The 12,458-nt window shown below is 44.8% G+C and overlaps 1 protein-coding gene across 1 annotated transcript in view; it reads left to right on the top strand.

Annotated features, from left to right (window-relative positions):
* The window catches only part of IPO9 (importin 9), a 57,220-nt gene that overhangs the window by 30,936 nt on the left and 13,826 nt on the right, over window positions 1–12,458 (top strand). The window contains exons 14-18 of the mRNA XM_019546310.1: window positions 2,906–3,065; window positions 4,715–4,941; window positions 5,975–6,123; window positions 8,748–8,876; window positions 10,002–10,277. Of these exons, the coding sequence (XP_019401855.1) occupies window positions 2,906–3,065; window positions 4,715–4,941; window positions 5,975–6,123; window positions 8,748–8,876; window positions 10,002–10,277 (941 nt within the window). The remainder of the gene's footprint in view (window positions 1–2,905; window positions 3,066–4,714; window positions 4,942–5,974; window positions 6,124–8,747; window positions 8,877–10,001; window positions 10,278–12,458) is intronic.

Genomic DNA, 12,458 nt, shown 5'->3' on the forward strand with positions numbered 1-12,458 from the left:
CACTGCAAGTGGGGGGGTGGAGTAGCCATGGCGCGGGGCTGGGGGAGCAGGCAGGGGATGGGGCATGGCAGGGGGCCCCCCCATGGTCCCCTCCCCCGTCCCCTACTTACCGGCTCCGAGTCCTGCTGCAGCCACCAGGGACTGCCCAAATCATCGAGGCTCTCCGAATCTTTTCTGAAGATGCGGAGAGCTTGAATCGATTCGGTCCTTTTAATTGGTTCCCTGATTCGATCTGGATTCATAGATTTGGCCACCGAATTGGATTGAATCTCCTTTGAATCAAATCAGCACCTGAAGCTTCTCGCAGCCCTGTTGTCTAGGGTGAGTTAGGGATGATTCTGCCTTGAACAGGAGGTCGGACTAGATGACATGCTGAGTCCCTTCCAGCCTTACTTTTTGTGACTCGAAGACTTGATTTCCACCCCCCTTTATGGTTAGATCTTACCATGATCTTTCAGGTGGTTGATTGTATTTTCACTTATTTCGTCTGATCTTTCAATATACATGTAGGATTTTTTACAGCTCTATAATTAATTATTTAAGTCCTTTTTAAATCTAGGCTTAGTGTATTCTGCCACCCTTTATGGGAAAGTGGTGGTATAAAGAGCTTGTGTGATGCAACACTCCCCAACCTGGAATTCAGTCAGTTGTGCCTTTGAGATGTACCCTAGGGTGCACTCACACTTTCAGGGTGTCCTTCAGCCCCAGACTCCTCTACTCTTTGTGCTTGGCCACTGAGATGTGCCAGAAGCCATCTCCTTGGCCTTTGGTACATCAGTTTTACCTTTGTCACCCAGGTTGGTGCTGGCTTTTGGCAGAAGAGACTTTTCCAGTTTAAAGAATCACTCCTTTTATCCAGTTTGTACTCAGAAATTACAGGTCCCATCCTCTGAAGAAGAGGCCTGCCTGTTTGGTCAGATGCTCTAAAATTCTAAATGAATGTACTGACAAAGTTATGAGAGATAACAAAACAATTTATAATAAAAATAAGAGCAGTCATAAAAATCAGTAACAATGTGTTGAAACAAAAATAAAAAAAAACTAAAGGAAACATTAAAATAATAATATGATTTTTAACCCTGCATCTTAAACCTAAGATGTCAGCTTCTACTCTGCTTGACAGGTTAGAAAGCAGCTGTTGCAAATTCTCCTGTCAGCTAGTAACCTGAATGAAAATGTCCCCTTGTGTCTGGGAAAACTGAAGTCAAAGGCTTGCTCTCATGGCAAGGCTTAATTAAATATGGTCTCTTACCTGACTGCATAATTCCATTGAATTCTTGGGGAGCCTGTATATGTAAATAACTTCCTGTCCCATGGTGTGCATCAGTTAGACCGGATGTCTTTCCTGATCCAGTTAAGACCAGGAGAATATTTACATCCTTTCAGACAAAGATTGCTAATCCAATCTTTTGGATGTGGTTTATCTCAATGGTGTCTCATTTGTTTTCCCCACTGTGAAAAATATTCTTTGAATAGCCTATTTCCAGGAGTCATACTTGCTACAAACCTCTCCTTTTAACATGTAAATTCATCACCACCTGGAAGAGCCTGACCCCTGTGCCCCCCCAGGGCCCAACAACCTATTTGAGTGGCCATTAAACCATGCCCATTTTGGATGCTAATGCTCAGTGATTGATTTCTCTCAGGTGTGAATAGGGGAGGAACACTTAAGTTAATCATCACCCCATTACCCAATCCGGACCTTGTGCTGTATTTTAAATGGTTAAATCCCCAATCTGGATTGTATTTTAAATGGTCAGTTTGTTCCACACCTCTTCTGATCCATGGCTTTCTGTGAAAGCCTCATCTTTATTACCATAAAGGAATGTTGAAGGTAGGAGTATCTCCAACACTGCCAGTAATGAAGGCTGACGCAGAGAAACATTTTGGCCATGTCCTTACCTTTAACCCTTGGTTTATCAAGTGTACTTATTACTTCCTTCACAGCTTACCTGTTTCTGATATACTTAAACAATGTTAATTTAGTTGTTGTTGTTTTTTTTAACTTGAGCTGTTTGCTCTTTGAAGTTTCAATTTTGGCTCTCAAATTACTTCATTTTGCTTCCTGTAACTTATACCCCCTGTCTATAGGTTTTTCTACAGTCTGGTTTCCAAATTAATCTTGTTATTTAGCTATATTGGTGTACCCCTTGCCTGCCTGGTTTCCTTTCTGTTTAACTGTGGTTCTGAAGGCGTCCATGTTTGTGCGTCTGAGTGGCTTCTGTGTAACCTCTATGAATTTCACTTTTAAATATTTTGACTAAGTTCATTTTAAGTGAAAGTGCCCCTTCTGAAGTTGTGGCACCACATCCCTTTTTGGTACTCACTTTACTAGTAGGATGTTGAATATAATTGTATTGAAGTCATTTGCCTGCTTTTTTAAATCTTTTTTTCCCTCCCCCCCCTTTTATTTCTTATCTTTCCTCTGAGTTTACTTCAAATTAACACCCTTCCTCCTGTTGTTTAGCCATTTCCAAACACTTTGAATTTCATTCTGAGAAGAAGGTCATTTGAGTTAAGGTCTGAAATTTGGTCTGTTTCTTTTTTTTTTCCTTTTTCCAAATTTCCGTTGTCGTGAACTTCACTCTTCTTCCATATTCCGTCTGTTTCAGTGTTTGGGAAACCTTTACAGGATTGTATTGAATACATTTGTGTTACCAGCCGAAGGTTTGATTAACACCTATGAAAGTAGGAACATTTTAAAAAAATGAAAGCTTGGGTTGTTTGGAGTTCATCATGCAGACTAGATCAGTTGCCCCTCCCCCTGCCTTAATGGTCTTCTCTGACATGTAGAAGACCTTCCTATAAAATACTGCATGTAGGGAGAGCGGAGTATTTGGATGCAGAAAAAAAATACTAAACTTAAATTTGCAAAACTTAGTCTAAAACATTTCTCTTCCTTCAGTCTCTCCTTTCCTGCTGGGCCGAGCTCTTTGGGCTGCCAGTCGTTTCACAGTGGCTATGTCTCCAGAACTAATCCAGCAGTTCCTACAGGCTACAGTCAGTGGTCTTCATGAGACCCAGCCCCCTTCTGTCCGGATTTCCGCAGTCAGGGCTATCTGGGGGTAAGTAGACCACACAGTATGATTGACCTTGTAGATGGAAAAGAATCTTTTGAGAAGGAATGGTTTAATACAGCTGGTGCTATAGATCAGGAAAATTGAGGTGTGCTTTGGAGGCGGACTTTTATAAATGAGGGGCAGGTTTGACTCTTAAAACATTATAAAGTTCTAAACCAGCCTAAAACTACACAAATTGACCATGTAAGATATGCTGTTGAAAGTTAGTATGACAAATGCTTTCAAAACACCACAGTAAGAAAGCATGGGGACAAAAGGAGGTACTGGATCATAGGAATATAAGCAAGTAGGGCTGGAAGGGGCTGGTGGTGGTGGTTGTGAGGGCAGAGGTGCCCCCAGCTCTCCTTCTCCTTTGCCCTGGGACCCCATGGGTTGCTGAGGTTGCAGGGTCCTTTGAGCTCGAGGGGTGACTCTGTGTTGGGGTGCAGGTTGGGAGGTGGTGTGAGGGTGAGGTGGGGAGGAAAGGCAAAGGTGGCTAGCTAGAAGGGTGGGACAGGCACTTTCCTGCCGTACTGGGCAGTGATCCACACACCTGGCTGTGTGTGTGTCTCTCCCCACCCCTGCTGGAGCCTCCTGGAGCTCGCTGTTGGGCTGCGCTGTAGCCCTACCCGTTGCCCCATGCTTGAGGGGGCTGAGACCCATTAGCCCCAGCCTTCCACTGCCTATGATCACATGGCAGGGTGAGAAGGAGAGATTAGACGAACAAAACGCAAACACTCAGACCCACACAGGAGGGAAAAGAGAAGCACAGTCTGACTTTTTCAGATTATGGACAAACAGTGGAAATGGAGGAAGGGGTACATTGTTTGTCAGAAGAGGGTAAACGTGGAGTTGCAGCAGCAGATAGTTGGGGGTGGAGTGGGGAGGGGAGGGTCCACAGGTACTGTAGGAGCTCCCTGGAGCATCAGCAGCAGTAGAGGGAGAGGAGCCCATCCGTATCTCTGTCTTCCCCCTGTACAGGGGGAGACTGGCATAGGTTAGGGCTCAGGAGTTCCTGCTCCCAGGTCCAGCCAGGCTCCCTCTTCTTCCCTGTAGCCAGATTCAGATTGCAGTGCTCCTTGTGAGCTGGATCAGGTCCCACTTCCAGCGACAGGATGAGCAGTCTCACTTGTCCCGCCACTGAATTGTCAGGTACAGAGCCCTGCTACATGTTTATTTGGGGAGCAATGGGATGGGATGAGTAGCAACAGAGGTGTTAACTCCTCAAGAGCCTGCAGCTGCTGTGTCACCTCAGGGAGCCACAGGGCTTAAAATCATTGTTACTCAAAGCAGGTACCCAGTAGGACTCTGTTCTCTTGGACATGTGATGGCAGTGTTTAAGCTTGTGGCTTCCTGAATGGGCAGAGCTGCTCAGGAGCCCCTAGGATTAATGCTACCATCTCTTGCCTAATTGCTATTCAATGTACCCCGAAACTCTGTGGCAGGATTAACAGCAGTGCTGGAGCTGCTGGCTCAGGGAGCCATTGGAGTCAACACCACCACCACTTCCGCTGCTGCCTAATTCTCAGCCCTTTTAGGAGCTCTGCAGGCCAGATGATAATGCTCTTGAGCCTGATCTGGCCTATAGGTAGCATATTTGACACCTCTGTTCTAGTTAGAACTGAAGTTCTGTTTTCTGCCATGTTTTTCTTTAGTTACTGTGACCAGCTGAAGAGCTCTGAAAGCACACATGTATTGCAGCCTTTCCTTCCCAGTATTCTTGATGGACTGATCCACTTGGCAACTCAGTTCAGTTCAGAAGTCTTAAACCTTGTGATGGAAACACTCTGCATTGTCTGTACAGTAGACCCAGCTTTTACAGCAAGTGTGGAGAGCAAGATCTGTCCCTTCACTATTGCAATCTTCCTTAAGTATAGTAATGGTATGTGCCTAAGGTTTGTCTCTTACAATATGGCTATTTTTGCATATGAACCCTTGTTAAGCTTAATGTCTTGTAAAGTTGATTTTTAAATTTTGTGTCTAAAATTTACAGAGAAACAGTTCAGAAATGCATTGTTTCATATATTAAGGCCAGAAGGAGTCGCTGTTAGCAAGTTCTCCTTAAGTCCCAGAGAATTTCATTCATTGATTTCTCTTAACTGGCCCATATTTAATGAGTTAACTCAACCACTACTTTAGAAAGTTGCCGTTTGGGATTTAAAGACTTCAGGTGATGATGAACCTACTACATCTCTTAGTTAATTGTTCCAAAAATATACTTTATTTCAAATCTTGCGTCACAACAGGCATCCTGACTGGGTAACAAGTGTTCAGGAAACCATGTGCACCCGGTATGACAACTGAACAGCTGGATTCAAATCTGAATGATTATGCCAAACCTGACATGGCTGACAAGGAAACATCATAAGCTATCACCTTGATAGAGGGTAGGGGCCTATATCAGGGGGCCCCTTGTGAGCCAGCTGCTGACACATACACACCAGGGCTCTGTCACTGGGAATTTGACAGCTGGCCCTGCCCCTGAATTCCCAGCTGTTCTATGAGTCCCACTGGCCACATAAAACAAGCTGTATCTTTGAACACCCCTGTTTAAAGAAAATGGTCTCCGTGACTCTGGGACAAGCAGTGGTCCAGAACAGGAGATGCTGGTGCTGGCTCTGGCTGCATGTTGTTGGGGCCTATACAGGAGATACAGAATTGGTTTGACCTGGAGCAATGAATAGCACACTTCCCTCCTTTAGTAAGGATTGAGAATGTGTTTTGTGGGCAGTAAATCTTGAAGAATTTCATTTCCTGTGTAATTTTGTTTTCTTTAGTGTGGCTAAAAGAAATGGCCATGTAATTGGATGATCCAGTAAAAGCTATTTCTGTAACGTGTCTTAAAATTTCCAGTTTTCCCTTTTGAGACAAACATCTGTGAATTTGTCTTCATAACTTGTGCTTTCTCATTTCAGATCCAGTTGTGGCCTCTCTTGCCCAAGATATCTTCAAAGAGCTGGCGCAGATAGAAGCCTGCCAAGGTCCGATGCAGATGAGATTAATCCCAACTCTTGTCAGCATCATGCAGGCTCCTGCTGATAAGATTCCAGCAGGACTTTGTGCAGTAAGTATTATGGGAGAAGGTATTTGGCTGCAGATGATTGTCTTGCAGGTTAAAGGATAGGGTTTGCACCTTCCTGCTTTGCTAGTCTTTTCTGGTATTAAAAGATTGGATGCCTTTACATTACCCGTAAGCATTTGCTTAAATGATGAACAGAAACTTTTTCTTGGAAAAAGGGAGACATGCAAGGAGGACAGAAGGATTTGCTAGAGCCTTGGGATCTGCATTTTGTCAGTCACCTGTTATATGGTCTTTAGAATGTTATTAGCTGTTTTTTACTATTTGAAATATTGTAACATATGGTGCTAGTTTTCAGTCAGTGGAGAATTCTCCAGTAGAACACACACTTATGCATGTCATACAGCCACAGATTGTTGGAAATCAAGATATTTGCATCTTCCCACATGGGTGTACCATTGTGTGCACTATAAACGTATTGTATGTGCAACTGTGTATATGTAAAGAGCATCAAATTAGGATTCCATGTATCTGTGGCTAGTAAATGATAGCTATGTTTAAAAATGTTGTGGCTATCGATAAGTAATCTTTTAGACCAGTTTGTCTAACAATTAGTACAGGGATAGGCAAAATACAGCCCAGGCTAGATCCAGCCTACAGAGGGACTTTGACTAACTCATGGCGGGTCCCTCAGTCCTGCCTGGCCTGGGCACTGTCTGGCCTGTGGTGCGTCTTGCCACCCCCGGGCAGGCAGCGGGCTGGGGTAGCTCCATAGCCAGACTCCATTTCCCAGCAGCCATGGCAGCTTCTTCCGGCTGCCCCTGCTGCTGGCTCCAGCCCCATGGCAACCATCCAGGATCTGTGGCCAGGGCCTGAGCCCCAGACCCTGTATGGGTGGTTGGGGTCCCTGTAGTGCTCATTCCTGACCTGCCTGCCCTGGCCTTAGCAGCAGTGGTGAGACTAAATGGGACCCAGAGCTGCCCTGCTAGGTGTGGGGGGCCTGGAGGCAGCACTGGTGGCAGTGGCAACTTCAGGAAAGAGCTGCAAGACAGCCCTGGCACAGGCTCTGGGTTTGGCATTTTCCTGCTGCCACTGCTCATCATGGCCAGGGTGGGCAGGTCTGCTCATCATGGCCAGGGTGGGCAGGTCCAGAGTGGGTGCTACAGGGACCTTAACCACCCCCCTCCCCCAACGCAGGGCAGGCTGGGACTGTGCACTCAGCCCAGGGCTTGGGCTCTACCTACGCAGGTCCCAGTGGGTCTCAACGGGACTGGGATTAGGGCTGGCAGCGGTAGCAGTTGGAAGGAGCTGCCACCATCTCTGTGCCTGGGCTGCTACCACTGAAGCCGGGTAGTGGCTCCAGCTTCTCCTTGGGGTCTGTGTAGGCAGGGCCCAAACCTTAGGCTGAGCGCATGGCCCCAGCCCACCCCAGAAGGGGGATTAGGTTCCCCGCAGCACCTACTTCAGACCCAACTGCTATGGGCATGATGGATGGTGGTGGGAAGAAGCAGGATCTGGAGTCTGTCCCAGGGCTACCGTGCGGCACTTCTCTGCCACTGTTGCCATCAGCGCCTGTGCCAGCCTACTCGTACCCGTGCCAGCTTCTCACCCAGCTGTGGCCCCATCTTGCATAGGGAGGTTTAGTGAGCTGTTGTGCAGGGGCCCATGACAGCTCTCCAAAACTCCTTGTGGCCCACCAGCCCAAATTATTGCCCACCCCTGCATTAGTAGATACTAATCTTTTTATTGGCTCTTTATAAACTAAATGGAAGAATGTAGAGTGTAATAGTTTGGGAAATACATAAATATACCCTCCATTGCCTTCTGGTGTTAAATTAACACTTGAATTAACTGGTAGAGGAATCAGTTCTATGCTAACTGGTGGTATAAGGATTCTGGAAAGTTTGTGTTTTTGGGGTGTACTAGCACCAGGGGTATCACTCAGTACTGTGTAGAAATATAGCTATATGTGAATGAGTTATGTCACGTGTCAGAAGTGGGACAGCCGTGGTAGTTTGCTGTTCCATCAGGCTAATACACTCTGCTTCCTAGTATGTAAAATGCCATTTTGATGGGTATAATGTACATCCGGTATGACAGCTGAACAACTGGACACCGTCCTATTCCTAAATCTGAATGATTATGCCAACCTGACGTGGCTGACAAGGACATGTCATAGGCTATGGAGTCCTGTGAAATGGATGAATTAGTCACCCCAAAACTCTTTCCGGGAAAAGAATGGTGTAAATATTAACAGCTGTTTGAATGCAGGCATTCACTTGCAGAATTAATGTGCTGTTTGCAGAAGGAAAATGCTGCAGCTGTAGGATGTGGTTAACTGACAACAGAAATTTAGTGATGTAGAAATATGCTATTTTGATCTCTCCAAGACTGCTGTTTCTACAGTGACTCTAATAGGCAGTGGTCTCCTACATTCATTAATAACAATAGCTTTTTCCAAGACTTTTGGAAGTTGAGTTCTCTTCAACAGTCTCTTCAGCTTTGTCATGTTAGCAAGGCAGGATAGAGGGACCTGTTGAGTCAGTTCTGTGTTCCCTCTACATTTCCAGGGAAGCCTTTGCAGGTGCTCCACAAACCTTGGGAAATGCTGAGTTACTGCACTGTTGCTGCTGTTTTTTAAAAGTGTTCTCTTTGCTTTGCCCTTTCAGACTTCTATTGATATATTAACCACAGTTGTGAGGAATACAAAACCACCTCTGTCCCAGCTCTTGATTTGCCAAGCATTCCCTGCAGTGGCTCAGTGCAGCCTGAACACAGACGACAATGCTACCATGCAGGTAACATCCGTAGGGATGGAGCTGAGGGAGTGCAGGGTCACGTTAGTTCAAGGTGGTGGATAACACAGGTGAATCACTTGACATCGTACCATAACCTAGTCTTTTGGGGGTTCACTCTGCCTAGAGGGAAACCAAACTTTGCTCACTGGCAGCCAGAAGGAAATAACTGGAGTAAAGCCATGTCTTTCTGGCTCCAGTTAGGGGGATGGGGGTGTTCAGGGCAGATTTCACTGTCTACTGTTAAATCCTGATTGCTTCAGAATTACTGCTTAATGCAGCTAATTCTATGAGTGGTGAATGCTTCCTCCCTGGTCACTGCTATTAATCCATGTTTCCTTCCTTTTCCCTTCCACCAAAATCCCAATCTTTGGGTGGAAGAAGAGAAAGAGGAAATTGTATCTGTAGTACCAGAAAACACCTTCTATTTTCTGCCTGTTGGCGTTCTCTGCTGATCCTTGTTCATGCCATAGTTTTAAGCAAGTGGGACTTCCAGGTTTGAGACAGAGCTCTCTGAGCCTTTCCACTTTTAAAACAAGGTTTTTAGTTAAAATTTGAAGCTCAATTACCCACCTAATCTTAAAAATGGAGAGAAGCAGCTCTTTGGTTCCATCTGCCCTTTCTTATTGCCAAACATAAATTTTGGCAGCACTTCAGTGAGAATGAGGTAAAACACTGCATGCTGTATTGTGGCACTGCACTCTTTTTGTTTAAACAAATACAGAAAGTCCAGCTTTATTGTAGGATTCATTTGACCATGTTCATACCATGTTGCACTCCTAGCTATTGTGGTCTTTAGGTGGTCAGAATCCCTCACAATGTATTTGAATACCAGGCTACTGGCATAGAATGGCAGATATAAGCACTTGAGGTTATCTTTATTTTTACCAAGTGTACCTACACAGAGCTGCCTGAACATAGCAGTGTGTATGACTTATTAAATCATTCTTTCTATCGGTGGTCATTTTGCAGCATATTCAATAAGAATTAAATATTTAACAAGGTGTCACGTTTAGCTATTCTTATTTAGGGTGCTTTCTGATGTAGTGAATGGGCGTTCTTGTTTGTTTGGGAGTCTACAGTGTGGTCAATGACAGTCTTAACAACAATTCTCTCTCTTGTTTTCAGAATGGTGGCGAGTGTCTACGTGCATATGTCTCAGTAGCATTAGAACAGATTGCGCAATGGCATGATGAACAAGGCCACAATGGGCTATGGTACGTGATGCAGGTAGTGAGCCAACTTCTGGATCCGCGGACCTCTGAGTTCACAGCTGCTTTCGTGGGCAGACTGGTCTCCACGCTGATTTCCAAAGCAGGAAGTGAGCTGGGAGAGAACCTGGACCAGATATTGAGAGCGATCCTTAGCAAAATGCAACAAGCAGAGACACTCAGTGTAATGCAGGTAAGTAAGCTGAAGACTCAGTGGAAACTTTTACCAGTAGCAGGAACAGAGATTTCACCTGGTACTAAAGCATTTGCTTGATTTATTGTCCATTTATGCAGTTGCAGGTTCCACATACTTTCCCAGGGAAGTTGAGCTACAAAAACCTGTTCTCTGCGAACACATTTACCTCTCTTGAGATATCTGAAGCATGGATTCAGTTTTGCATTGCTGTTTTTGGCCGCCATCTGCTCTGGTGCTTCTTTTTGATCGTAGAATTGAGGTGTCCTGAAGAGGGAAGATAGAATTCTTAGTCTGTTCTAGGCATGCTGACTACTTATGACAATAAAGTACGCTTCAAGTAGAAGTAGGAAGGGTTGTTACTTCTTTATAGAAGCAGTTCTAATACAGGTACAGGAATACTGTCGCATACGTAGAGCTATTTGGATCCCTTGGTAAACCAAGCTCATTCAAATAATATACAACCAAATGCAAGGTCATTAGTGATTTTATTGTGGAAGCCCCTTCTGGGCCAGATCTGGATCTAGCAGCCACAACAGATCTGTGTCTGCTCAAGGAGCCGTGTGGGTTAATGGTGCTGCTGCTTACCTTGCCCTGGAATTCCTGATCCTCCTGGAAGCTCAACAGGGCAGAGATGGCCTGTGGGCTGTGTGTTCAACACCTCTTCTTCAAAGGTTGCAGTATTCAGGTTACACTGGGAGCTCATGTTCAGTTGGTTGTGATACCATGGCAAGGAGAGCAAGTGCAATTGTTGCATGTATAAATGGTGAGAAGGTTTTTCATCGCATGTAGCATTTTTAATGACCTGCACAAGTCTAATGAGATCCAGTGCCCGGGAGCTGAGGATAGGTAATCTAAGGTTATAGATGGATGTAACAAGTATATTGATATCGGAGGGTACCAGTATAAGCTGCTTGGATGCAACCGGTTATGTTTGTATGGTTCTTCGATGATTCAGGTGTAGCAAAACAATTCACCTGCTTTGATTAGGGTAAACTTTAACCTGCGTTGATTAGGGTAAACATGTAGTTTAGATATAACTTGGATTGCTGCAGGACCATACAAATATAACAGCTGAAACATGCTTCTGAGCAATAGCTCCACTTTCCTTATTAAAGCAGTTAAATATGTTTGGTCATACCCTTAGAGCAGAAATGAGATGCAAATATTTGAAGACTGCAAGTAAATAGCCATTAGAACAAGTTGCATAAAGATGTGATGAATTCTTACTTAGAGTTTTTAAATCAAGGTGGATGTAGTTTGAACTAGAGCATATCTTAATCAGAAGTTACTTAATGTGAAATGGGAATTACTAATAGAAACTCTTTGACCTACTTTATTCATTTGGTTTTGCTACCACTTGTATAACCACAGATAAATGAAGTCAGTTCAAAGAATCATAAAAAATGAGGGTTGGAAGGGACCTCAGGAGGTCATCTAGTTCAACTGCCTGCTCAAAGCAGGACTGTCCCCAACTAGATCATCCCAGCCAAAGCTTTGTCTAGCTGGGTTTTGAAAACCTCCAAAGGTGGAGCTTCCACCACCTCTTTGGGTAACCTATTCTAGTGTCTTACTACCCTCCTAGTGAGAAAATGCTTCCTAATATCTAACCTAAACTTCCCTTGCTGCAACTTGAGACTGTTGCTCATTGTTTGTCATTTGCCACCACTGAGAACAGTCCAGCTCCATCTTCTTTTGAACTCCCCTTCAGGTAGTTGAAGGGTTGCTATTAAATCCCTCCTCCGTCCTCTCTTCTCTAGACTAAATAAGCCCAATTCTGCAAGCCTGTTCTCATAAGCCATGTCCCACAGCCCTGTCATCATTGTCGTTGTCCTCTGCTGACTTCAATTTGTCCATGTCCTTTCTGTAGTGGGGGGCCCAAAACTGGACACAGTACTCCGGATGTCGCCTCACCAGTGCTGAATAGAATGTTTTTGTTACTTTTTTTAGGGCTGGAAGGGACCTTGGAAGATCGAGTCCAGCCCCCCGCCTGAAAGGCAGGAAGTCAGCTGGGGTTATAGGATCCCAGCAAGATGAGCATCCAGTTTTCTCTTGAAGGTGTTCAATGTAGGTGCTTGAACCACCTCTGATGGCAGGCTATTCCAGACCTTGGGGGCTCGGACAGTAAAGAAATTCTTCCTTATGTCCAGCCTGAAATGGTCTTACAGTAGTTTATGACCG

This window comes from Crocodylus porosus, unplaced genomic scaffold (assembly GCF_001723895.1).
Source record: "Crocodylus porosus isolate Cpor-Errol unplaced genomic scaffold, CroPor_comp1, whole genome shotgun sequence".
Taxonomy (NCBI): Eukaryota; Metazoa; Chordata; order Crocodylia; family Crocodylidae; genus Crocodylus; species Crocodylus porosus.